We start from the raw sequence: 26,207 nt of genomic DNA, 5'->3' as shown, positions 1-26,207 counted from the left end.
TTTTTGATATTTATTGTATATATTTAAATGCCATTTAACAAAGAAAAATCAACCAAAAAAATGAGTGCGCGTGTCACCTCTGACACGCGTGTCATAGGTTCGCCATCGCTGTCCTAAGCCCTGCCCTCCAGGGGAGCGCGCATGCCAAGAGCACTAGGCGGGCACAAGTGGTTTATTATTTCTGCTTGGAAGAGGAGGCCCTGGCAGGAGCGCGATGCGCCGCAGACATGGGGCCGCATCCCCACCTGCGCACGGATGCTGGTGGCTGGAGTCCAGAGCTGCGAAGAGCCTGGGGAGGAGGTGCGATCTCGCAGGCACAGGCCACCGGCTGGAGCGGCGGCCCAGCCTCACCGATGCCGCTTTCGGATGCACTGCAGCTCCTGGTGGATGGCGCTGAAGCTGGGCCGCTCCCCGGGCTCGTAGGCCCAGCACTGCTCCATGAGTCTGAACACAGCGTCGGGGCACAGCTCGGGGCAGGGCAGGCGGCCCCCTGTGAGGACGAGCACAGCACCCGGGCGTGAGGAGGGAGTCTGAGGCCCCCTCGCAGCTCCGGGGAGGGGGGAACCGAACCCGTGAGCAATGGGAACTGAGCAAACCGCACTGTTCTTCAGGGGCCACACTTCCTCACCAAGAGCCCCAAGGACACAGAGGTCCTAATCGCAACCCCACCGTGCGCTGGCTGTATGACCTCTGCAAGCCTCAGTTTTTCCTTCTGTAAAAGGGACAGATTCATTCCCGCCTCCCCTGCTGTGCTCACTCGGTGGCAGCTACAGGACTGATTGATCTTATTCGGCCCCAGTGGGAAGACCGGAAGGTGAGGGGACCCGGAAGAGTCCCCCTGCAGCATAGGGACAAATGCTTGGACCCGGCCAATGTGGCTCAGTGGTTAAGCATTGACCATTCGAGTCCTGGTCAGGGCACATGCCTGGGTTGCGGGCTCCATCTCCAGTGTGAGGCGTGCAGGAGGCAGCCGATCAATGATTCTCTCTCATCATTGATGTTTCTATCTCTCTCCCTCTCTCTTCCTCTCTCTCTAAAAATCAATACAAAATCTTTAAAAAAAACCACACAAACACCCAAAACTTGGCTGCGAGGCTGCGGTCAGCAGCGGGCTGCCTTACCCTTTTCTATGAACTCCCGCGTCTGCTGATTGCTGAGGTTGGGGTACGGAGAGGCCCCCAGGCTGAAGGTCTCCCAGAGCAAGATGCCAAAGCTCCACACATCGCTCTCGGAGGAATAGCGGCCTGCAAGGGGGCGGGCGGCGTGAGAGGGCCGCCACGTCCTCGGTCAGAGGGAGGTGCGCCCGGGCTGGCACTGGAGGCCTGGATGCCATTGGCTTACCGTAGTTCAGAGCCTCGGGTGCTGTCCACTTCACGGGGACTTGCCTGAGGCCCCCCGAGGCGGCGTAGATCCCGTCCTCTTCCTCCCGGGACATCCCGAAGTCACTGATCTTCAGCACGTTCTTCTCCGTGACCAGGCAGTTCCGAGCAGCCAGGTCCCTGGGAAGAGCAGGAAAGGGGCTCACTCAGCCACCGTCCACGCAGCACCTGTCACCGGCCTGACCTGGGCCCCCCAGACACACCCATGAACAAAGACTGCTCTCTGCCCGAGCTGGTGTGGCTCAGTGGATAGAGCGTCGGCCTGCGACGGAAGGGTCCCGGGTTCGATTCCTGTCAAGGGCACATGCCTGGGTTGCGGGATCGCTGCCCAGTGGGGGGCGGCATGCAGGAGGCAGCCGATCCATGATTCTCTCTCATCATTGATATTTCTATTTCTCTCTCCCTTTCCCTTCCTCTCTGAAAAAACACACAATAAAAACAAAAAAAAACCCCAAAAAAACAAAAAACAATAAGACTGCTCTCTGCCCTGGGAGAGGCGAACCCCAGCGCTGGAGTCGGACCTGCTGGTGAATGAGGGGTGCTGGGTGACAGCACGGCCTGAGCCTAGGGGGGTTACGAGGGGGGCCACAGGGGAGGCTGGGCTGCGTGAGGGCGCTCCCCGCTCACCGGTGGATGCAACCCTTGCTCTCCAGGTACTCCATGCCCGCAGCTGCGTCCCCCACCATCTGCAGCAGAGTCTTCATCCGGAGCCGGGCTCCCTCCGTCCGAAGAAAGGTCAGGAAGTCGCCCCCTGGGGTGGATGGGGGAGGCTTGCTGAGCCTCCTGTGGGGGCGGGGGGCAACCCAGGGGGCTGAGGTCCCCACCCCTGGAGAGCTGGCCCTGGGCTCACCCTGCACCAGCTCCATGACGATGTAGATGGGCTGTTTCTGGGTGCAGACGCCGATGAGACGCACAATGTTGGGGTGGCTGTACTGCTTCAGGATCCTGGCGGGCACTGCTGCTTAGGCTCCCACCGTGGGGGCCTACACATCCTACCCCAGCCCCAGGGACCCCAGGGAACCCCAGGGAAGCCCGAGGGAGGACGGGGAAAGGGCAGCAGAAGAGCGAGCTTGACCTCTGAGGTCAGGAGGCCTGGACGTGTGACCTTGGGTGGGGTCACTGAGCCTCAACCCCTCTGCCCTGGTTGCGGGGGGTGAGTCTGTGAGGATGACATGACACCACGGAAGTCAAGCTCTCTATGTCACCGTGCCAGAGGAACCCCTTGAGGGGCCACGGCGGTGACCATTATGTCATCACCTACCTGGCTTCCTGCAGAAACTTGGCCTTGAGGTCAGGCGGCAGCGTCTCCCGACAGGATTTCACCGCCACCAGGGTATTGTCCACTCGCAGGCGCCCGCTGAACACTTCACCAAAGTTCCCCTGCAACGGTCCGGGGTTCCTGCCCGTCGTCTCTGGACCACAGTCCCCTCGTCTCAGGGGACAGCCCTCCGGGCTCCCACCCGCCCTTTGCTCAGCGCCCTATCTCGGCTCTCTGGTTTACCCCTGGTTGGGGGACCGAGGGAGTCCACATGGGACAGGCAGGGAATGTCACCTCTGACATGTTCACTAAAGAGAAGTGACATGGACAATCCAAAAGCCACTTTCCGCCCGGCCGGTGTGGCTCAGCGGTTGGGCATTGACCTAAGAACCAGGAGGTCACGGTTTGATTCCCGGTCAGGGCTCAGGCCCGGGTTGCGGGCTCGATCCCCAATGGGGGGCGTGCAGGAGGCAGCTGACCCATGATTCTCTCTCATCATCGATGTTTCTCTCTCCCTCCCTCCCTTCCTCTCTGAAATCAATAAAAATATATATTTTTAAAAAAACAACAAGAATAACAAAAGCTACTTTCCCTTGGGTTGGAAAAGCCTTGTGATCTTTAGGAAACTGACTTCTTTCCTAAGCAGGTATTTTATAGCTCACAGGAGCACGGTGCGTCTCCTCTCGCTCACCACAGCTCCCTGGGGAGGCGGGTGGGGTGGGGAGGCAGGGCCCTGGGGGGGGGTAGGGGCTGGTGTGGGGGGGTGCCAATAGCAGGGACTTTCCCTGTTTCCTACAGAATGGTGCATGGTGGTGGCCGGGAGGGGAGCAGGGTACGAGCTGGGGATCAGAGAGGCAGGAAGCAGAAAAGCTCTGGGAGGGGGGCCTTGGTGTGACTTGCGGAGGCGGGGCGGGGGGGGGGAGGGCTGGAAGGAAGTGGGACAACGCAGGCATCCAGGAGGCCGCAGGGCACTCAACTCACCCGCCCAATCTGCTCGCCCAACACCAGGTCCTCGTGGTTCAGCGCCCACTTGTCCTGGGGAAGGGGGAGGGGGGTGTCAGAAGCTAGCGAAGGGACGGCGTACTGGGCCCTGCGGAAGACTGAACATCTCCCACCGGGGCTACATCTTTCATTTCTTGGTGCCTCAGTTTGTTAGTCTGTAAAATGGGGTTGGACCCTATCAGGATCCCACGCGGAGAACTTTGGGGACCAGGCAGGGGCCTAACTGGGTGAGCGCCAGCCTGTGGATGGGAGTGGCCTTGACCTTCCAAATCCAGCAGGTAGCTGCCCCTGTGTGGAGCCCAGAGACTGGGGACCCGGAAAGGCCCTCCTGCCTGGACTCTTTGGGCCGGAACCTTGCTCCCCAAGGCCTGCCGTGGGCGGGGTGGGCGGCCGGGGCACAGGCTTACCTTGGGCACAGCCCTGCCCAGGATAACACCACTCTTCTTGGTGAGGGGCTGCTGGGAGCGCAGCAGGTGGTCGATGAGCAAGGGAATGGTGGGAAAGCCATCGCCCTCCAGTCGGTACAGGTTCTGCGGGGCAGGGGGTCCCGGGGTCAGCAGCCTCTGCTGCTGAGGGGACCTGAGCCCTGGGGGGAGGGGATGGGGAGCAGCAGGGAGAAAGGGTCTGCCCTGGACGGGAGGCAGAGACACTGCAGAAAGGCATAACCTGCCTGGCCAGTGTGGCTCAGTGGTTGAGCATCAACCTTTGAACCAGGAGGTCACGGTTCAATTCCTGGTCAGGGCACATGCCCAGGTTGCAGGCTCGATTCCCAGTGTGGGGCATGCAGGAGGCAGCCAATCAGTGACTCTCTCTCAGCATTGATGTTTCTCTCTCTCTCTCCCTCTCCCTTCCTCTCTGAAATCAATAAAAACATATTAAAAAGAAAGAAAAGAAGAGGAAGAAAGATATAACCTCATGGTGCCCGGCACGCCTGCTCCCCTCCTCCGGGGAGAACCCACACTGAGGGCTTGAGCCTGTCTGGCTGCAGGCACTGGGGGTCTCCGTGGCCCGGGCGCTCTGCCAGGGAGGCACCCTTCACCCTGGCGAGGCCACCCCCCACCCCAGCGGCCGGGAGGGCGGCCGGCACTCACGTCCGCAGACTGGATGATGAAGTGCCGGGGCTGGCCGTCCCACAGCACGGACAGCACGTGCTCCTGCTTGCCCTGGCTCTCCCGCACCAGGAAGTCCCCGGACTGTGTCAGCAGCTCCGCCACCTCTGCCCGCGGGATGGCCCCGTGGTACCACAGCTGCTCCTGCAGGGGCTTCTGTACCTCGGGGATGAGCTGCAGTGGTGGGGGGAGCTGGGGAGGGGCAGGGAGGAGGGGGGGTGACCAGGAGGCCAGTCGGGGGTCAGGAGGGTGTCTGTCTTAATGCCCCTCAGTCCTCCCAACCACCCCAGGAGCAGGCAGAGCCATCGGCACGCCCCAGAGCAGGCTGCGAGAATGGCACAGGCTCCGGGCAGAGCTGGGAGGGGAAGCCAGCTGGCTGGCCCCACACCACGCGCCTTTGCCTTTCACACCAGGCCACAGCCCCCCGCCCCTCCCCGAGCTGTGGGGTAACCAAGGCTGCAGGTCCCTTCAGCACTGGGGTGGCAGAGGGAAGGGGAGTGGGGTTGGCAGGATCTGGAGACACCTACGCCAGGACACCCCATAAAAGTAGCCTGGGCAGAGCCTTCTCTCTACTTGGGCAACCCAGTGGCCACCCAGACACCACGGTGGGAGGGGCTCAGGGGGCCTCTCTGAGCTCCTGGCCGGCCCACGCCCTTGGAGAAGGGGCAGGCAGAGGCGTGGGCCGGCCAGGCCTCACTCACCGAGAACTTGGGGCGAAAGATTCCTGAGATGTGGCTCTTGAGGATCTCCAGGGTGGGCGTCCTTCCCCCTTCCCGCTCCGGCTCCTGAGGCCAGGGACAGACGTCAGCGGGTGGCCGGGCTTGGGGAGGGGGAGGGCGACAGTGAGGAGCTCGGCCCGGGCCGGCCGGCAGGGTGGCCCCGTGGGTGGGGTGGGGACACTCACCGAGGACGACGTGGAGTGGCGGTCGTCCTGCAGCAGGGGCACCGGCGGGGGCTCGCCAGGGCCCAGCTGCTCCAGCTTGGCCTGCAGCAGCTCCTGCTGGGCCTGCAGCTTGGCCTGGCTGCACAGCACCACCTGCAGCCCCTGCAGCTCCTCCTGCAGCACCTGCCTCTTGCTCAGCAGGTAGACCCTGCAGCGGGCAGGTGGGGCCGGGAGAGAGGGCTCAGTGGGGCAGCCAGCAGGGGGGGTGGGGGGGGGGCTGCTGTAGGGGGGACCTCTCACCGCTGCCGGGGGTGGATGGCCTGCTCCTCGTGCCGGAGCTCACGCTGCAGCTGACTGACCATCTCCTGCCGGCTGAGCACCATCTGGTTGACCGCAGCCAGCTCATCGGTCACGGCAGTCAGCCTGTGCCAGGAGGAAGGGCAGGGTTGGAGCTGCCCTTCAGATGCCCCTGCAGCCCGACAGCACCCGCCCCGTGCCTGCCTGCCACCCACACGTGCTGCACGCTCTCCACCGTCAGCTCATTCAACTGCAGCTCCCCCGGCTCCAGGGCCTCGCCCTCCTCCAGCAGGGACTCATCAAAGGTGACGCAGGGTGGGACGTCAGGGACGGACCTGCGGGGGGGGACAGGGCCCCGTCAAGGGACAGGCCAGCAGCTCCGGTGCCGGGCAGGGGCGAGGAGGGGCTTACCCGTGCTGCCGCAGGAAGCCGTGGTACTCGGCCTCGGGCTGGATGCGGGCAGCGGCTGCAGCCATCTCCTGGTGAATGGCCGCCACCTCGTCCTGCACCAGGCTGCTGATCTCCAGGTATTCCTGCAGGATCTCCTTCCTACCCCCCGACGACATGCCCGCCTCAGGCCGGGTCAGCCAGGCCTCGGGCCGGGGCAAGGCTGGGAACTGGGGGCCCCGACTCTGGGTTGGGAGTCAGCGGTGGGGGGTTGAGTCCCCACCTCCTCGTTGACCAGCCAAATGACCAGTCCATCAGGCAAACTACTGACCGTCTCCTGACCTCCACTCCCTGTTATGTGTGATGGGGGAGCTGGGAGTGGTAATGAGGGCCCAGTGAGAGTGTGCGACGAATGTGCTGGTTAAAAGTGAGCTACAGCCCTAGCCCGTGTGGCTCAGTGGGTAGAGCGTCGGCCTGCGGACTGAAGGATCCAGGTTCGATTCCAGTCAAGGGCACCTGCCCAGGATACAGGCTCACTCCCCAGTAGGGGGCGTGCTGCAGGCAGCCGATCAATGCTTCTCTCTCATCATCAATGTTTCTATCTCTCTCTCTCTCTCCCTCTCCCTTCCTCTCTGAAATCAATAAAAATACATTTTTTTTTAAAAAGTGAGCGACAATCACGCCTGCAATCACACATGCATCAGCCATCGATGTGCTGTGACCCCCACTCTGATGTCTCCAGTCCCAGCACCTCCCCAGAGCCCCAGTCTCAAGTACCCATTTACGTACTCAAACGCCCCCCCGCTGGACACCAAACTCCACTCGTTGAAAGGGGAGTTCCTTTTCTTGTCTCCCGAACCTGGAACCTGTTTCTCTCATAGCCTTCTCCACGTAAGCGAACGGCGACTGCATCTTCCAGGAGCGCCGGCCCAAATCCCCCGCGTCACTCAGAACGCCTCTATTCCACGCCCCACTGCCAGTCCATGAGGTCGTCCCCCTTGCACCACTTTCAACCTACACCCAGCACCTGACCCCGTCTCCCCTCCATGGGTCCCAACAGCCACAGGCTGTGGTCTGGATTATTGCAGATGCCTCCTGTCTGGTCCTCCCTGCCCTTGGCCTTGCCCCCGAGGCCGAAGTCCTTGCAGTGGCCTGGGGGACCCTCTACAGCCCAGCAGCCCCCACGCCTGGACAGCTCCGGCCTCACGTGTGACTCAGCCCTTCCCTGGCTCTGTGCAGGCCACACCGGCCTCCTCGCTTTCCCCTCACTTCAGGCCATCGCCCGCCTCAGGGCCTTTGCACCTGCTGCTCCCTCTTCCTGGCCTGGCCTTTCTCCCAGCATCCCTGGCTCATGCCTCCACCTCTGGGGCGTTTTCACACCACTCTGTTTAAGGCTGCCTCCCCACCCCCCTTTCTTGTTTTCGTTTTCTCGAGAACACTTGTCGCTTCTAACATGCTTTTTATTTTACTTACTGACTTCCTTTCCTCTCTACCCTGACATGAATGATCTTGGCGGATAGGTATTTTTCAGTGTTTCTCTCTGCTGTATCCCAGAGCCTAGAACGATCTCAATAAATATAATTAAAGCCCTGTAATAAGGGGCCCTGGGATCATGTAATTCAGATATACACCGAATGGCTCCAATCCTCGGCCCAAGGCCCGTTCCCACGTGATTCTACGACCATCCCTGTCACAGGACTGACTTCTCTGGACCCTGCCTCTGGGCACGGGGCAGGGTGATGGGGCTGTGACGGGGAGGGGCGGGGGCCCGGGGCTCACAGGATGCGGGCCATCTCCTGGTGCAGGTCCTGCAGCGACTGGAGCAGGCTGGGCAGCATGAGCTGGTGGTGGTGCTGATGGTGCAGCTGCGCAGCCCGCACGCCAAGCACGTAGCGGTTGTGATGAGCGAAGAGCTTCCACAGGCTGCGCACGTACTTGTCCTTGGCCTTGTCGCGGTCCTTGTCTGCGAGGTTAAGGGGAGGGGGTGTGGGTGATGGCACCGAGGCCTGGGCAGCCCCCTACCCCACCCCCCGTCCCTGGGCAACTGTGGACGGGTCCGAGGGAAGCCACACACCTTTGCTGGCCTCCTGGTATTTGCGCCGGGCCTGGGCGCTGTCCCTCGCCAGGTTTCGGTACTGGTTCTTTAGCTTCTCAATGTCCTGGGTGTGGGTCTGGGGAGAGAGAAGAGGCAGTGTGGTCAGCAGGCCCCCAGGGCAGCAAGTCCAAGGCCATCCCCCAGGAAGGGCCGGCAGACCTCTGGGGTCTGACCTCTGCGGCCGAGGCTACGGCAGAGGACAGCCCCTGGGGAGGCAGAGAGAGGAGCGGGTAGGTGACAACTGCCCCTCCTCAGCCCAGAGTGGTATCTGGTGGCAGGCAGGGCCCAGCTGCAGGCACATAGAGCTCCACACTGAGAAAGGCTCTCTGCGGATGCCATCCTGAAATGGTCGATAATTCTTTGACAAGACCTTGAAAGCACATATGCATAACCCATGGACACAGACAATAGGGTGATGAGGGCCTGGGGCAGGGGGCGAGCTGGAAGGGATCAATGGGGGAGAAAGGGGGACATATGTAATACTTTCAACAATAAAGATTAAAAAAAAAGAAAGAAATTCCTGCTTAAAATGCTTAAAAAAAAATCACCATCAATAAAGGAGTCTGGCAGGGTGGATGATTTAGCTCAGGATGCCATAACAAAATAGCATAACTTAAACAGTTTTATTGTATTTCATGAGAATAAAATGACTTTCTTGGGGGAAAATAGTAATTCCTGGACAGGGCCCCACATTTTCATTTTGCAGCGAGTCCTGCAAGGCGGCAGGAAAAATAGATGGTCGAGACCAGAGTTCTCGTCCCAATTCCCCTGTTGAGGGACTGGGATGCTGTCGGGCCAGTTCCAGCCTCTCCTCTGAGCCCCAGTTTCCCCATCTGTAACTGAGCGAAACGCACAGACTGCACGAGACTTTTCCTTCGAGGGCCAGCTGGTGAACATTTTATTTGATTATTATTTTTTGATATATTTTTATTGATTTCAGAGAGGAAGGCAGAGGGAGAGATGATGAGAGAGAATCCCTGATCAGCTGCCTCCCGCACGCCCCCTACTGGGGAATCAAGCCTGCGACCCTGGGCATGTGCCCTTGACCAGAATTGAACCCGGGACCCTTCAGTCCACAGGCTGAGGCTCTATCCACTGAGCCACACCAGCTAGGGCTGGCAAACCCTGTTTTTTAGATAAGCTTTTGGGGAGAGAGAAGAATGGGTTGACACTGGCCACCAGGGGCCGCTGTGGGTCCACAGCAAGGCTGGCTTTTGCGCTGGTAGAAGGGGGTGGTACAGGAGCTTGACCGGTACATTGAACTAGAACAGCAAATTTCAACCTTTTTCATCTCATGGCACACGTAAACCAATCACCAAAATCCTGCGGCACACCGAAAAATATATTTTTGCCGGTCTGACAAAAGGAATAGGGATAATTTTGATTGACTTACAAAACACTACTACTAATAAAAGTAGTAATTACAGCTCTAGCTGGTTTGGCTCAGTGGATAGAGTGTCGGCCTGCGGACCGGGTTCGATTCCAGTCAAGGGCATGTACCTCTGTTACAGGCTCCTCCCTGGCCCTGGTTGGCGCATGTGCCGGAGGCAACCAATCGATGTATTTCAATCACATTGATGTTTCTCGACCAGCAAGACGCAACTCCATTCTATGACTTATATATTTATGAGTCAAGCCAGGGCATTCACACTGGATGGCTGCTGTTGTGTTGGCTGTTGTCATTTTTCTTTACTTGACAATCTAAGGGAAAAGAGGTCAGTGCCCCTGACTAAACTGTCAGGTATTGCAAGTTTTAAAAATTCTTGCGCCCTGACCGGTTTGGCTCAGTGGATAGAGCGTCGGCCTGCAGAATGAAGGGTCCCGGGTTCGATTCTGGTCAAGGGCATGTACCTTGGCTGCGGGCACATCCCTAGTAGGAGGTGTGCAGGAGGCAGCTGATCGATGTTTCTCTCTCATCGATGTTTCTAACTCTCTATCCCTTTCCCTTCCTCTCTGTAAAAAATCAATAAAATATATTTAAAAAAAAAAATTCTTGTGGCCCTAGCTGGTTTGGCTCAGTGGATAGAGCATCGGCCTGCGGACAGAAGGGTCCCGGGTTCGATTCCGGTCAAGGGCACATGCCCTGGTTGCGGGCTCGATCCCCAGTGGGGGGCGTGCAGGAGGCAGCCGATCCATGATTCTCTCTCATCACTGATGTTTCTCTCTCTCTCTCCCTCTCTCTTCCTCTGAAATCGATACAAATATATTTAAAAAATAAAATTCTTGTGGCGCACCAGTGGGCTGCAGCACACCTGTTGGAAATCGCTGAATGACAGGCTGAAACACCCAGGTAAACAGCGCCAGGCGCTGGGAGATCAACAGACGGAGGAGCTGAGCCGGATTCAAATGCAGGCAGGCCGACTTCACAGCCCCAGTCTTTAACCTCGGTGCTGGGGCCACACTGCTGCCTGGTGGTGTCTCTTGGGCCCTGAGAGGAGTCCACCCGGGACAAGGACAGACAGACCAGCCCTCATGCCTCTCCCTGTCTCTCAGCCCCAGAGCCAGCTGCTGCCCTGCGCTACCCAGGCAATGGCGGGACATCTCGTCCTTGTACTCCCAGCACTCTGCCCAGACACACAGAACTGACAGAAAATAAAATGCACGGGGAGGCCCCGCTGGAGGGCAGCCCAAGGCCGGCGAGGCAGCAAACCAGGCGGGAAAGGAAGCTGCGGGGGGCGGGCCTGCGGTCAGGACTTCCACTTCCCTGTGAATCCAGGGGCTCTTGTGCAAAGCCGGCCCTTTGAGCTCAAAGTGTGGGCAGAGAGGCCCAGGTGACGGCCCAGGACGCCCACCCACCTTGGTGAGGTCGTTCTGCAGCTGCTGCCACTGCTCGCTGTAGGTCTTGCGCAGCTGCTGCCGCACCCCGATCAGCATGCTCAGCTTGCTCAGGGGCCCCGAGTTCAGATCTTCGGCGTGCTGTCTCAGCAACCGGCTCAGGCCCTCCGTCAGGCTGGTGATCTCTGCCCAGGACTGCGGGGCGGGAGGGGTCACGGGGAGGGGACGATGGCTGCGGAGCCTGGGACTGCCCCCTCTCTAGCCCTCCCCAGGGGCATTCGGGAAAGGAAGGGGCAGGCAGATAACCCTGGAACCCACAGGCATTCCTCGGGCGAGGGTGGGAAGGGGGCGAGGAGGCCCCACAGAAGCCCACCTGGCTGATGGGGCTGTCGGGGCCGGCCCGGTTCTGGGCCCCGCTGTCCTGCATGTGGTGCAGCAGCCCCGCGTACTCCCGGTCACTCTTGACCCGCTGGGCCATCCACTTCCTCATGCCCTCCAGCAGCCGCAGCTCGGCCTCCTGCATCTGCTGCACGGCCGTGTGGGCCTGGGGGCTGCACAGCTCCGAGGAGAAGCCCATAGTGCGGTTCTGGGGACAGAGAAAGGAGAGGCCGTCGGCGGGGGAGGCAGAGAGGCCTGGGGGCTGAGGACCCAGAGGAGTTGCAGGCTGGCGGGAGGAAGGTGGGGGCCTGTCCTGCTGACCGGCACTCACAGGTACAAACGCCACCTGGCTTGGGGCTGACTCTCACTGCTTCCCGTGTGCCAGGCCTAGGCCGGGCGCCAGGGGTCCGCTCCCCAGTTCTGGAACAGAGCCCCGGGCCCTCCCACTCAGCACCCGTTACAGGGGCGCATGCACCCAGGCCCTTGGCAGGGCCCAGCTCTCCCCTGCAGGCGCCCCAGGTAGCAGCCACAGCCTGGGCCCTGCTCCTGCAGCCACTCCTGCCCCACCCGCTCCTGTGGCTCTTGCCTGCTGAGTCCCAGCCCCTGCTCCTGGGCCGCCACCCACCCCCCTCTGCCTGCCTGCCGGGCCTTGGCTAGGAGTTACCACTCACTCACGGCTTGGGCAGCTGATCCAGGGGCGCCGAGGGCTGCCTTAGGCCCAGCCAACTGGCCAGTTCCTGATTCGGTGCTTCCTCCTCCCGGGTTTCAGTTGGCTCAGACCCCGGGGCGGGCCGCTGAGGGGAAGGGGCGGGCAGTAGCCCCCATGCCTGCCGGCCCTCCTGCCCAGCCCCAGCCCCAGCCGCGGAAACGGAAGGGAGGAGGGGCCGGGGAAGAATGGCCCTGCAAGGGCAGCCTGGGCCAGCAATCCCCAGGGCCTGGGGTGGGGACGGAGAGTGGCCCCAGGGTGCCTAGGAGGGGCGGGCGCTGGGAGAGGCTGCGGGCAGGCGTGGGGCCTCTGAGCCTGGGAGTCCGGCGGCAGGTGGCGGTCCTAGCAGCAGCCCAGTGTCCGGAAGAGTAACCGAGAGCATAGGCCAGGCCCTCTCCACCCCAGGGTTCCCCAAGGGGCACCCAGGTGCGGGCTCCATTTAAGGAAAACTTCCAAGTAAATCTACCAAGGAGAGGCCTCTCGTCAGGCACAGGTCCTGATGGGCCAATCCCCACTCCCCTGCCCCAGGCAGGAGGGAGCTTCCTGTCCCAGGGAGACCTGGGGGTGGGGCTGGGGCTGGGGTAGAGTTTACCCAGCTGGGTCTCAGGGTCTCCCCAGCAGGAGCACCCCGGCCTTCCTGGTCCCACCGGAGGCCTCAGCCCTGCACCTGGTGGCCAGGCCACTTCCTTCAGCCAAGGGAGACCCTGAGCAATGGGGCAGCCCCTGCTGGACACCGGGCCTGTGGGGTGGGGTGCTCAGCTTGTCCCACCCCAGGGGCTTGTCTCCAGCTGCTGCCTCCTTCTAGACCCCTCTGCTCCCTAACGGAGGCCCTGGAACCCCTCAGCAGACAGGCCTTGGAGTCCCGACTTGGGCCCATCTCGAGGCACGCAGGACATCACACTGGGCATCTAATCCCCCCCGACCCCCCCACCCCCATGCAGTCCCGGGGTCCTGGGAAGAACAGTGCCACCACACCGGAGACCAGGTCTCGATTGCATAGGTATGCAAGTTTAATCACTTTAAAACTTCGAATATTATCGGTTTCCATGAAATAGAACCAACAATGCTGGGCCTGTTTAAATTACAAGGAAAAAAATCACTGTGTACCAACCCAGTGTCTTACAAAACCAGCTGGCTGGCCACAGGGGAGGGCGGGGAGCGGGCACCCCTGGGCAGGTGGCTGGGTGCTGGGAGGGGTTCGGGGTGAGAAAGAAGAGGGCTCCCAAACAGAAGGGGACTGATTGTCCTAGTGGGAGGGGTGCAAAAGGCACGTCAGAAGAGCGGAACTTGGGGGGGAGGGGGCAGGCCAGGCCAGTGTTTTCTCCACCAGGGCACAGTGTTGGAGGGGGCACGGTGCCGCCTGCCCACCCCTGGCACTTGGAGAACCGGTGACCCATGAGCCCTCGGCACGGCAAGCCCCATCTGAATCATGAACAGTCACCCCTCCCACCGCAATCCCCATTTCCAAGGGCCCCCCCGGTCAGCCTCCTCAGAACTTGGGGCTCAGCGACACCGCACTCCCCAGCAACATGCTGCAGCCCCCCCCTCCCCCCACACCTCTGGGCCAGAGCAGCTGGGAGAATAGCAGGGTGGAAAGTGGGTGTGGGGAGATGGTGGTCCGGCTGCTACCCCCATTAAAAATACAAAAAAAAAAAAAAGAGAGAAAAAATCAGCATCTAAAGTGAAATAATCACAGAGTGAAAATATATATCCTCAAACAGCCCCTGAGATCCCCACAGGGGAAAGCAGCATTGGGTGGGAGGCGGGAGAGGCCGGCTGGGCCACCGTCCCTCCCCAACACCCACCCAGGGGCTCCGGGACTGGGTGCCAACAGCCCAGGCAGCCCCGGGCTCAGAAAACAGGGACTTAGGCCCCGGCGGGAGGGGGGTGGTCAGGACGCCAGCGTGGGGCTTGGCTGGGCCGGCCTCGCTCAGCGGGCAGCCAGCTGTGGTGAGCAGAGACACACACACGTGCGCACACACACCCTGGAAGCACCTGCCTCGCCTTGGTCCCTTCCTTCCATCACTGCTTCTGCCTGAGGCTCATCAGAGGTGGGGGCGGTGTCGGGGATGCGCAAGCCCTTGGAGAGGTGGCCTCCTCCTCACATGTCCCTTGGTCAGCCTCCCTGCTGCCCGGTTGGGGACCATTATTGCTTTAGAGGGACAGGGAAGCAGCCGGAGCTGCAACCGGGTCAGGAACCCCGAGGGAAGGGCTTCCCCTCTTTACGCCGCAGGGAGCTCCGGCTGAGGCCTGGACAGCTTGGAAAGCTGTCCTTAAGGTTTCACTCCTTCCCTCGCAGAGAGGGTGCTGGGGGTGGGGGGAGGCCCTCCCTTGACCCCAGCTGGTCCTGGGGCCCCACCTCAGGCAGCCAGGAGGCCCGAGGGTCAGGCAGGAAGCCATCCCTGCCCCTTTTGCCTCCCCAGCTGGGTCCAAGCCCAGTCCCAAGATAAAAAAATACTTTGGTGAATTAAAAAGTGCCCGAGGAGGGGGTGGGCTCGGAGGGGCGGCGGCGGGCGCTCGTCAGAGGACGCTCTGGTCTCTGATAAAGGTGGTCCTCTCGCCCCGGCCCTCGTCATCCTCGGAGTCTGACGGGCACTCCTGCCAGGCCTCGGGGGGCAGCCCCTTGTAGGAGATGAGGCCGCGGTCCATGGTGTACACTTTGACCCCCCGGAAGCTGAAGCCCGAGCGGAGCTGCAGGACCAGGAAGACGGTGATGAAGACCAGGACGATGAAGGCGCAGCTGAGGCCGGCCACCACCTCCGGCAGGTGCGAGGGCAGCAGCCCTGCCCGGGGCCGCGGCTCCGCCTCCACCTCCGGGGCGGGCTGGGTGGGCGGCAGCGGCGGCCGCTGCTTCGGAGACTCGCGGCTGCTCTGGCTTTGCCGGGAGCAGATCTGCTCCACAGGGTCCAGGAAGGAGTGGCCGGGGCAGCTGAGGCAGTCGGTGGGGGCGGGCCCCCGGCACGTGGCGCACGAGGGGTGGCAGGGGGCGCAGACGCTGGTGCGGATGGGCTCCACGTCGTTCTCGGTGCTGTAGTGCGTGCTGAGGACTTGTGGGGCGAAGCCCGCGGGGCAGTGCTGGACGCAGCTCTTCTCGTGCAGGGAGAAGCCTTCCTCGCACACTGCCGGAGGGAGAGAAGGCGGGGTGAGCCAGGGCCAGGGCAGCCCCAGTGCGGTCCCCGCGGTCCCCAGGAGCTCCCAGCCCCAGCACGGTGTCACCCCAAGGGATTCAGCACCCCTTCAGGCCCCCTTCCTCCCACAGCACGGCTTGGAACAAGCACCCCGTGTCCCGAGTGCCAGACCCCAAACCCAACAGCACCCACTACTGACCCACGCAGGCCTGGCTGGACGTAAGCATCTTGCAGCCGCTGCTCTCGGGCGGCGTGGGCAGCCCCTCGGGCGCCGTGCCATACAGCACGAGGGTGAACTTGGTCAGCGTACCTATTCCAGGTGGGGCAGGAGGCCAGAGTGAGCGGCACTGGGACCCCACGGGGACCCTGGCTTTCCCCCTTGGGCCCCCCAACCTCGAGTGTCCCCCATACCATAGTTGTTAGCTTCGCTGGTGTTTTCAATCTCCAGGACCCACTCGCCGGAGGGGTTCTCATCCCAGGAATGGGTTGTCATGAAGGCCCAGTCATTAAACCCATCCGCTGAGTAGTCATGTGGCCTGGGGAGCAGGGTGCACACAGCCGTCTCAGGCCCGGGGGGACCCCAGCCGGGAGCCCCAAACCCACCACACACCCTCCCCCTGCAACACCAACCCTGCTGCAGGGCTGGAAACGCCTGCTGGCTCTGACTCCCGTTAGGCCAGATAGTCTTAACCAGAAGCTTCTGGAAATGTGCGAGGGCAGGCCCGCAGACGTGGCATGTGGGTGGGATCGGGGATTCCTGCGATACGGACCGTCCCAGAGAGTGAAACCATCCCTGCCAAGATGCCAGCAGGGGGAGCATTCATTCGGCGGCCATCGGGACTGGGCGAGTGAACGAGCGAGCGAGTGAATGAATGAATGCGTGTGGGCCTGAGGGGAGGATGGGCCGTGCAGGGGAGGGGACAGGGCAAGCACCTGGCGGCCAGCAGAGTGGAGCAGGTGCCCATGGGGCTGACCAGGTGGATGGCCAGGTCGCCCCGGCGGTTGTAGGACAGGGTGAGGCGCGCCTGCGCGTGCTCCAGCCGCGTGATGTGGTCGGCCTCTCCCAGGCAGGCGGTCACCGTCTTCCGCACCTCCAGCCGCTTCCCGATGTCCCTGAGCAGAGAGCACAGGAGGGTCCCTCAGCCGAGCCCGGAGGGGCCCGAGGGCACCCCGCCCCTCTCAGGCCCCCCCCCCCCCCCCCGCCCTCCCAGCCCAGCCCCAGCCCTCACCTGGGCTCAGTGAGGATGTCGATAGTGCACTTGCGCTGGGGGGCCACCGTGGTCCAGTTCTGGGCCAAGGCCACCATGGCGCCTGCGTCCAACAGGCCGTAGCCATAGGAATGGCTCACTGTGGGGAAGGGAAGGTGGGTCAGCCAGGAGGCAGAGTGCTTCCCGAGGACCCCCAGTCCGGCCCCCGGGGCACCCTGTCCTCACCTTTCCGGCCCACACCATTGGTGGCCCAGTCATTAGCATTGAGGTGCCCTGGCTTTGAGGTCTGTACCACCAGGTGCTGCATGTCCCGCCAGGTGAGGTTCTTACTGCAGAGGGAGGGAGAGGCGGGGCTCAGTCTCTTGGCGCAGGCGCTAGAGACACAGGGCTGCCCTGCAGGGGGCGCTGTACGGACAAGGTTCCCCTTCTGCTCCCACCACTTACTTGGCCTCCAGGGTGAGAGCGATGATGCCAGCTGCCAGGGGGGCAGAGGCCGAGGTGCCCGTGTGCGACTCGGTGCACTTCTGTCGCAAATCAGTGGTCACCTGCAGGGGCAACAGTGGTGCTGGGCATGTGGTGAGTGGAGACCAGAGCGGCCCCCTGCCTGCCCTCCCTCTGCCACAGGCCCTGCGCCCACGGGGGGTGTGGCGAGCCAGGCCTAGTCCGTAGGTCCCAGTGCTGCCTTGCTAGGGACAGGCCAGTGCCAGACTCTTTCCCACCCTCCCAAGGAACAAGGGGATTGCACCAGAGGCTGGAGATCATTAAGAGCAACGATTGGCCCTGGACGGTGTGGCTCAGTGGATAGAGCGTCGGCCTCAGGACTGAAGGGTCCCAGGTTCGATTCCGATCAAGGGCACAGGCCCGGGCTGCGGCCTCAATCTCCAGTAGGGGGCGTGCAGGAGGCAGCCGATCAATGATTCTCTCTCATCACTGATGTTTCTCCCTCTCTCTCCCTTCCTCGCTAAAATCAATAAAAAAATGTATTAAAAAAAAAAAAAAGAAAGATTGTTTTTAGGGAGAGTCTACACTTCTCAGGGGCTCCACGGCTCCCAAGAGTCTTAGCCCCCCAACTCCCACACCACGATGCAGGAGCCACTGTGTCACCAGCCGCGTGCGGGTGGGAGGCAGATGGGTCTGGGCAGAGCTGGCGAGCAGCCCACTTCCCCGCGCCCACGGGCGACTCACGATCTGCTTCTCGTTCTGGTTGCCGCTGCTGTAGGTGGTGGCCAGCGTGGAGGAGCAGGCCTCGCTGTACCAGGGCACGTTGCCCAGCTGCGTGGCGCTGCTGATGGACAGCGTGTAGATGCTGTTGGTGTAGCCGTCACAGTTGCAGCTGTCGTGTTCCCGGCCCCCGTTCCCCGAGGCCCAGACGAAGATGGAGCCCAGCCCCCCGCGGCCCTGTGGACAGAGTGCAACGGGGTCACCGGGGAACAGGCCTTGGGGGAGGCTTGGCAGGAAGAGACGCCGCTGGAGACGGGGAAGGCGGGGGCCTCAGGGACCCCTGCCCACCGGCCCAGGCCCCCTGCTGGGTCAGGTATATGTGCCAGTATGTCTGCCCGTGCACAAACGAACAGAACACCTGGACCACCAAGGCTCAGAGTGGTGATTCCAGGAGGTGGAGTGATGGGTGATTTTAATTTGCTTTTTCTCTTTTTCTGTCCTTCTAGTCCCCTAACGTTTTAATAGACATGCTTTGTGTACAATTAAAATTGAGCCCCAAAATAAATAAGCAGAAACAGAAGAACACGAGGGAGGACGCTGCGGAAAGCAGAGCGCCCAGCCTGCCGCACGGGCCGGGCCCGGCCGCCTCACCTGGCTGACGCCCCGGAAGAAGGCCTCCTCGGCGAGGCGGGCGGGCCCGTCCACCGTCTTGCCGTCGTCCTCTGGGCCCCAGCTGGCGCTGTAGATGTGGATGTGGTTGGGGTTCAGGCCCAGCGAGCGTGCCTCTACCGCGTCCGTCACCTCACCATCCAGCATGCGCACCCCTGGCCACAAGGGGGGAGGATGCTGCATGGGTCCCGCTGCCAGGGGCACCCTGGAGCACGCCCAGCCCTGCACCCGGAGGATGGGGAGGGGAGGGAGGGGAGAGGCTTCGCAGGGAGACCCGGGGCTCTGACTCCCGGACTTGCCTCTCCCTCTCAAAGACAAGACCCAGGGAGGGGAATAAAAGAATGTTCTGGATCAGCCACGTCTCTGGGTTCCCACAGTAGCGCGGTGATCAAAGCCCGCCATGTAAGGACTCGGAATGGATGGTGAGGATGCAGGGAGACTCCTGCTAAGAGACACTCACCCACTCCAGCACAGGGCCACCAGCACTGGGGGTTCGGCTCTCTGAGTTGCTAAGAGCCGTCTAAGGATTAGCCATGTGGCCAAAAGGACCCAAGTGGGAAAATGGACAGAGAAACGCCCCCCCAGAGGGCCCTCCCAAAGCCGGTGGGCGGCCAAGGCCGACACCCACCTCCGATGCGGGCATTGTAGGCTACCCCCACGCCACAGACGCCGTTGTTGGCCACCGCGGCCACTTCGCCCGCACACCGTGTGCCATGCCTGTCAGGGCCAAGAGCGTAGCGTTAGTGGTGGACAGAGCCGGGCAGGCGCAGCCTGAGGAGCAGAAGGGTCACCAAGTGCCTCCACCCGTGACCTCTGTCCCACGTATGAGCACAGTCCCCTGCCACCCCCGCCACCTGGTCCGTGGCCGCCTCCGCTCTGACCAAACCCTCCCTCAGGGCCCCAGCAGGCCCAGGGCTGCAGCCCTGCTTCCTCGCTGGAGGGGGAGGAGGAAGGCAGAGGGCGGGGACTGTGGTTTCTGACCTGTTGTCATTCATCTGTGTGTACCGAGGCTGTGGGTCAGGGTCCTGGTCGTTGACATCGAAACTGGCCCCCGGATCCTGGGAAAGACACGGCCGTTGTCGGGAGTAGCCCAGCCAGGCTGGCAGGACAGGGCTGCCCTGGACACCCTCCCGGGGAGCACTGCGCCCCCACCCCCCACCTGCTCACATAATTGCCCGCCAAGTCCGGGTGGTTCTTCTCGATGCCGTCGTCCAGGATGGAGACCACAATGCCGCGGCCCGTGTAGCCCTGGGCCCAGGCCTCCTTCACGTTCAGGTCCCGCTGGGTGACGCCGGACTGTGGAGACACCCGCGCCCAGCACCCGGCACTGATCAGACGTGGTTCAGTGGGTGACGTTAGGGTAACTGGAAGAATCCCTTCACCATCCCCAAACCTCCTCCTCCACCCACTGCTGCTCCTATAACCCACAACTGGTTGTCTGGGCGCCACGGAAGCATAAAGAACTCTGGGAGCCCTAGTCGGTGTGGCTCAGTGGATAGAGCGTCAGCCTGAGGACTGAAGGGCACTGGGTTCGATTCCCGGTCAGGGCACATGCCTGGGTTGCGGGCTCGATCCCCAGTAGGGGGCGTGCAGGAGGCAGCCAATCAATGATTCTCTCTCATCATTGATGTTTCTATCTCTCCCTTCCTCTCTGAAATCAACAAAAACATATCTTTTTAAAAAAGTATGGCTTACCTGAAAAAAAAGAAAAAAAAAAAAGAACTCTGGGAGGGCACCCCCAGGCTTAGCAGGGAGGGTTAGGGAAAGGCTGCTCAGCAGACAGAAAGAGGAAGAATGAGAGGGGGACCCAGGGCCCAAGCAAGCAACGTACCAGGTACCACTGCTGGGGAAACTTGGGGTCCGTGGGCTCCAGGTACAGGTCGCGTTTGGTCCGTCGCTTTGCCACCTGCTGCTCCAGCCACTGTACCTGCGAGAGGGTGAGGGAGCTGGTGTGGGTACAGGAGGGGGAGGAAGGAAAGGGTGGGGCAGGGGAGGCCGGGGCTGCACTCACTTGAGGCTCCCTCTGCAGCCGGCTGTGCCGCAGGCGGTGAGGCGATAGGGACCGCTTTGTCACAGCTCGGTGCCAGAAGTGGTAATAGTCGCCGAAGATCTGCAACGGAGCAGGAAGAGGGAGCGGGGCTGTCCATCTGCCAGTCCCCGGAGAGGTGGGGGATGGGGGTGGGCACCGGGCTTCCAGGGCGGCACACCATGGCAGGGCACCTGCTCCCTGCCCAGGACGCAGCAAGAAGGTGCAGGGGGCCGAGGGGGATGCCCCTCCTTGGGGGACACTGGTCCTCTGAGCAACCTAGGCTAGAAGCCCCAGGACAGGGCACGCGCTGCTCGCATCCCCTGGCCACTGGGAACCTGCCCCTGAGAAAACAAGCCTCCTAGTTCTCACCCAGTGCCAGAACCCCTGCCCTCACCGGCCCACCCCCCGAAGGCCCTAGGCCCAGGCCGGCAGGCAGTAAGAACACCTACCTGGCCCTGGTTGAGGAAGCCATGCTTGCGTGCCAGGCGGTCAGCCACAGCCGGGCCTCCAGAGATGTGCACAGCCCAGGTGTTGGTGAAGACCTGCTGGCCATGGGCATCAGCCACCAGCAGGACCAAGGGTCCCGCTGCTGCTATCACCCATAGCAACCAGGGCCTCAGCTCCATGGGGGGACAGGTGACTGGGACCACAGAGCCCTCGCCTCCTCGGCCTGGTCACAGGGCCTCGGCTCCCAGGTGCCGACACACTGCCTGTGGCCCGGGGCTGACTGGCGGGGGCATGGGGCCGAGACGGGCAGGGCTGTGGCGGGAGGATGCGGGCGCAGGCTCTGAGGGGGACAAGGGAAGAAAGGGAGAGAGGGTGAGTCCCCCACAGCCACGGGCTCAAGCTCCTTCCCACACCCGCAGGCCTCCAGGCGGGCTGCACAGGCCTTCGGGGGAGAGGAGGGAACACCAGCCCCCAAGGTCAGCCGGCGAGGTAGGCGGACGGACCCCTCCACACACGCAGCGCCCAAGCCTCTCCCCGCGTAAGAACACGGAGGTGGGACGAAGAGTATCAAGGCTTGAGTCACTCGGAACGAGAGCAACTAAATACATGCTCGCCGGAATCAAAGGAAAAAGGACGGGTTACAAAGCAGCCCGTACGGTGATTCCATTTTGTCTTTAAAGGACTATTTATACATGTATGTTTATATATAACCGCAAAACAAAAGCTGGGCAGACACACGCTCACACGTTAACAATGGCTCTCCCAAGATGGTGAGCACGACGAGGCACTGTTTTCTCCTTTGGTCGCCGTTTGCGTTCCAGATCACCCAGGTGTATTTTATAAAGGAACAAAATGTTGGCTTTTTAAAGTTCCTTGAGGGGCGGCATCTACGAAGTTCACTGGGGTTTCCTGGTTCGGCAAAGCAGCCCCAGCCCCCGAGTTACCTGCAAAGAGGCACAGCCCCTGGGAAGAAAGGTGGGCGACCCCAGGTGGGATGGGGGCTTGGCGCCGGCTGAGCGCAGGGATCCCTATGGCTTCCCCTCCCTCTGCAGCCCAGACCCTCGGCCACCATCAAAGTCAGGGGCGCAGACTCCTTTTTACTGTTTCCTGGGGAACGGCCAGGGCTGCCCAGCCCTGTCCCCCCCGGGGCCTGGAGGTCCCCAGCAGCCCCCCTGCTCCTTCCACGCCCACCAGCCTTTCGTAATCCCAGCGAGCGGGCAGCCAGGGCAAACACTGGCTGCCGGGCCAGGAGCACCAAGGTGAGGCTGAATCAATAGACCTCGTGTTGTTTTTCCTCCTTTAGCAAACAGACAGCGGGACCTCTCTGCCCAGGGCCACATAACTGTCCCCACAGAGGGCCCCTAACTAGCTAGAAGCCAAGCCCCTGGGGTGGGGGTGGGGGGAGTTGGGGGAGGTCCCCGTGGGGCTGCAGAAGGTGTCCTATCTCAGCGACAGGGCCCAGCTCCACAGGAGGCCACTCTGCCAGGCGGCAAAATGACGCTCCCCCGGGAGCTGGGCGGGCAGGCTCACCCCTGGGAACCCGTCACTTCTCCAGGGCTGCCCTCAGCCACGACCAGCCTCCTCGGCTACACCGCTCCTCCGGTCCCAGCCCCACCACGCCGGCTGGGGGGACTCGGGCTATTCCTGGAGTATTTTCAGTTTACACCAAAATAACCTGACAGCTGATGGCAGGCGGCATCCACAATGCAGCTCCTCACCCTGGAGGGTCAAAGTCCACATGGCTCTCAGGGGACAGGCTCGGAAGCCACAGCCCCAGGAGGCCTGGGGCGGCCCAGTTCCAGAGAGCTGGTCTAAGCAATGGCTGGACAGCCAGACCGCCGGCCCCAGGGGGTGAAGGGACCCCAAGCCCCTCATTTAACAGAGGACATTGGGGCTCTGGGAACGGATGGAAACGAGGCCTCTTCTCCCCGTCTTGCCACCACGATAGCTGCCTTCTGGGTCCAGGCGTCATGCAAAGTCACCCCCTGACCACAGTGCTGTGAGCCCTGCTGCTGGAACCCCCACACTAAAACTGGGCTCATTTGGTTCGAGCCCAAGTTCCCGCCGACTGTGGATGGAGCAAGCGGCAGCTGCTTGGCGTTAAAGGTGATTAACCAACTATTTAATTACCTTGCAGCACCCGGAAAGAAAACAGGCACCAACGAACAATCCCCAAGCAAGGGCGTGCTCGCTGGGGCCAACGTTCCCCACTGTGGCAGGGGGGGGGGTATGGCTTCCACAGAGCCCCGACACCCCCCCAGACAGCCCTGCCTCATCATCCTGGAGGGAGCTCGGACCCCCCATTTCCCCAAAGAGCAGGCGCTGAGAACAATGAATGAATGGGCTTCTCCCCACCCCCATCCCAGACTCTGACTCACCCTGAGTCCCAGTTCTTGCTGTATTTCTAGCCTCCCGTGATGCCCTCTCACATGGGACTCAGCTGTGGGTGCTCTTCCTGGCTGTGTCCTCTCTTTTCCCGGCCCCGGGAACCTCCGGAAACCGACAGCCGCTCCAAGGCACCCACACTGAACCTACCCCCAGGTCTGGGGGTCTGGCGGGGACCAGGCTGCCCGGGGGAAACCTGATCCCGTCTCTCCTTCCGGCCTCTCCCACCACCAAGCCAGGTCCTGTTACAGACACTTAAAGGCTCCCCTGAAATTGTGACTTCCAGTCCCTGCCCAGCTCACATTGGCGGTGTGATCTTAGATAAGTCACTTCCTCTCTGAGCCTCAGTTTCCTTGGTGGTAAGAACTGCTAGCCCAGAGATTTTTTTCAAACTTTTTTTTTAAAGCCACAGAATCCTTAGAAAAACGCACACGCAACCCAATCAAATCCTACGCGGAAGCCCAGTGGAGTCGCTAGTGACCCGGGGACCACCGGGGTCGAGCAGGCTCAGGCTCATGTCCACACCTGGCCGCAGCTGCCCGGCCGCTAGGCCAGCTCAGCGCCCGCATCGCGCTGCCCGAGTCCCAGAGAATTCCAACGCCTCCCGGGAAAGCCGGTCCGGAGCCCGGGACCAGGAAGTGGGGCCGGAGGGGGACCGGCTCCGACCCGACCGCCGGCTGTCAGACCTGTCTGGCTGGCCGGCCGGCCGCCCCTCCGTCCCGTCCGTCCCGGGCAGCCCCTCCCGGGCAGCGGGGGCCGCGGCCAGGCCTCGGCGGGAGGCAGCCCAGCACCTACCTGCGCCGGCCTCCTGTCGCCGCGGGTCCCGCACCTGAGTCTCGGGCAGCCCAGGTGTGCGGGCGGGGCGAGGCCGGGCCGGGTCCAGCCCCCGCCCCGCGGCAGCAGCTCCTCCTCCCCCGGCGCGGAGGGGCCGAGCCGGGGGCGGCCCCCGGGGCACGGCGGGGCGGGAGGGGGGCGCCGGCGCCGCTGGAATTCCCTCCCCATCCCGCCCCCGGCGGCCCCGCGGCGCTCCCCGGGGTCAGAGGGCTCGCCCGGCCCCAGCGGAAAAGTACCGACGCGGGCAGGCCGGGCCGCGCGCTCGGGGGGCGCCTCCAGCGCGGGCCCGGCCCGCGGCTCCCCGGCCCGGCGCCGGCTCCCAGGCCCCGCACCCTCGCCGCTTACCTCGGGGAGCCCGGGCGGGGAAACTTTTCCGGGCGAGCGCCGCGGCGGCTCGGGCGCCCTCGGCCGAGCGGAGAGCCCGGCGGCGGGGCCTGAGCTCCGCGCGCTCCCCGCGCCCGGCAGCGGCGTCACCGCGCGGAGGCGGGCGGCGCGGCGGCGCGGCCTCGGCCCGGCCGGCGACGAGGGCAGGGCTCGGCCTGGGCTCGGGCTCCGGCGCGGGCGGGGGCAGCGGCCGGGCCGCGGCGGCGCGGCTTGTTTACTCCGGCCGCTGTCAGCGGCTGCGGCGGCCCCGGCTCCTCCTCCTCCGCCGCCGCGCCCCTCCCCCCGCGCGGCGCCACCTCCGCGCTCCCGGCCGCCGCCTCCGTCCCGCCGCCCCGCCGCCGCCCATGCCGCCCGGCCCGCGTGGAGAGCAGCGCCGGCCCCCGGCGGAGGCCCGGCAGCCTCGGGGGCGCCCGCCGCCGCCGCCGGCGCACGGTCGTGGCGGGGAGGAGACGGGGTTGGCGATCCCAACGCCATCGCGGGCTCCGGGCGCGTCCCCCAGGCCCCACCGCCCGCGCCCGGCTCGGCTCTGCGCGCTGCGAGCTCCTCCGGCCGGAGGCGCGGAGACCCGCAGACCCTTGGCCTGGGCTGGGAAGGGCTTGAGGCGTGTCTGGGAGCCCCGTGGCGGCTGGATTCTGGGGGGAACCCTCTCCCCCACTTCCCACTCCAGAGCCGCGAGTTTGAGCCTGACCGACCGGGTAAATGCCCTGGACGACGGATCGGGGGCACCCACCTGTGATCGGACTGCACAGCAGGCGGCAGACCTCGGACCCACTGTCCCAGGAGCCGAGCCCTGAGGTGAACCTGTTATCTGTACAGACAGGTGGACAAGCAGAACAAGAAGCCCACCGCCTTTTCTTGTGACCGCCCGACGGGGCACCAGGCCAGGCACTTTACATTATCTCCCTCTTATGTACATTATTTAACCCACATAATCCCTTCAAGCTGACACTAATCCCATTTTACAGATAAGGAAACTGAGGCGTACAAAGTTTAAATAATCTGTCCGCGTTCCCTAGCTAGCAGGCCGCGGCGCCTGGAGGCGGTGTGTGGCGCTTGGGCAGAGCCTGCACCCCGGGACTTGCAATGTACCAGCCAAGTCGGCTCCCTCCCTGGGTCCCTGCCCTAGAAAACGTCTGTGCTACTTGGCGAGGCCGCCCCTGCTTGAGCTGCGAGAGAAAAGAGGGGACATGTGGCCAAGAGCTCCCCGGGCTAGGTTAGTCCAAGGTCGCTGAGCAGTCTCTGCTCATCCCTTCCTGTTCACCCAGAGATAACCTGGCAGCACAGGTTTGGGGATAAGGACAAAAAATGAACAGGGCCCAGTGTTTGCCGGAAGCCGGCTGCTCTTCTCAGCTCTTCCCCTGGAACTCGCTTCTTCCTCGCCGCAAGCCCTATGAGGTGGATGTAATTAATACATTTTCCTTTAGGTACCTTTTTAAAAAAATACATGTTTTTATTGATTTCAGAGAGAGAAAGGGAGAGGGATAGAAACATCAATGATGAGAGAGAATCATTGATCGCCCCTCCCTTCCCCAAAGGGGATGGAGCCCACAACCCAGGCATTTGCTCTGACTAGGAATCAAACCTTGACCTCCTGGTTCATAGGTCGACGATCAACCACTGAGCAACACTGGCCAGGCTCCTTTAGGTACCTTTTGTGCATCGCTACATTTTACACAGGACAGAATCGGGGCCA

The 26,207-nt window shown here is 62.5% G+C and overlaps 2 protein-coding genes across 8 annotated transcripts; both read right to left on the bottom strand.

Moving 5' to 3' along the window:
* Positions 1-157: 157 nt before the first annotated feature.
* On the bottom strand, positions 158-13,174 carry FES (FES proto-oncogene, tyrosine kinase). Of its 4 annotated transcripts, none has more exons than XM_036355774.1 (19): positions 12,235-13,171; positions 11,559-11,771; positions 11,207-11,380; positions 8,390-8,486; positions 8,095-8,278; positions 6,340-6,477; positions 6,144-6,263; positions 5,932-6,054; positions 5,653-5,839; positions 5,450-5,533; positions 4,731-4,940; positions 4,047-4,169; positions 3,619-3,672; positions 2,641-2,759; positions 2,230-2,324; positions 2,007-2,130; positions 1,342-1,499; positions 1,122-1,244; positions 158-490 (listed from the first exon to the last, which is right to left on the bottom strand). In XM_036355774.1, exons 2-19 carry the CDS (start codon positions 11,760-11,762, stop codon positions 348-350), a joined length of 2,460 nt encoding a protein of 819 aa, XP_036211667.1. In that variant the 5' UTR covers positions 11,763-11,771; positions 12,235-13,171; the 3' UTR covers positions 158-347. The 4 variants fall into 4 exon arrangements, with proteins under 4 accessions (XP_036211667.1, XP_036211668.1, XP_036211671.1 ...); XM_036355775.1 differs by having other exon boundaries at positions 12,239-13,171; XM_036355778.1 differs by lacking the exon at positions 1,122-1,244 and having other exon boundaries at positions 12,235-13,174.
* A 76-nt stretch (positions 13,175-13,250) lies between these two features.
* Positions 13,251-24,700, bottom strand: FURIN (furin, paired basic amino acid cleaving enzyme). 4 transcript variants are annotated; one of them, XM_036355575.1, is made up of 16 exons: positions 24,476-24,700; positions 20,914-21,251; positions 20,447-20,545; positions 20,267-20,362; positions 19,603-19,743; positions 19,417-19,493; positions 19,064-19,152; positions 18,418-18,590; positions 17,791-18,003; positions 17,050-17,150; positions 16,831-16,934; positions 16,627-16,744; positions 16,331-16,510; positions 15,809-15,933; positions 15,597-15,707; positions 13,251-15,388 (listed from the first exon to the last, which is right to left on the bottom strand). In XM_036355575.1, exons 2-16 carry the CDS (start codon positions 21,088-21,090, stop codon positions 14,790-14,792), a joined length of 2,403 nt encoding a protein of 800 aa, XP_036211468.1. In that variant the 5' UTR covers positions 21,091-21,251; positions 24,476-24,700; the 3' UTR covers positions 13,251-14,789. The 4 variants fall into 4 exon arrangements, with proteins under 4 accessions (XP_036211468.1, XP_036211469.1, XP_036211470.1 ...); XM_036355576.1 differs by lacking the exon at positions 24,476-24,700 and adding an exon at positions 24,092-24,214; XM_036355577.1 differs by lacking the exon at positions 24,476-24,700 and adding an exon at positions 21,656-21,853.
* Positions 24,701-26,207: the final 1,507 nt, after the last annotated feature.

This window comes from Myotis myotis, unplaced genomic scaffold (assembly GCF_014108235.1).
Source record: "Myotis myotis isolate mMyoMyo1 unplaced genomic scaffold, mMyoMyo1.p scaffold_m19_p_23, whole genome shotgun sequence".
Taxonomy (NCBI): domain Eukaryota; kingdom Metazoa; phylum Chordata; class Mammalia; order Chiroptera; family Vespertilionidae; genus Myotis; species Myotis myotis.
The sequence above is the reverse complement of the archived record's forward strand: the minus strand, read 5'-3'. Positions and strand labels throughout refer to the sequence as shown.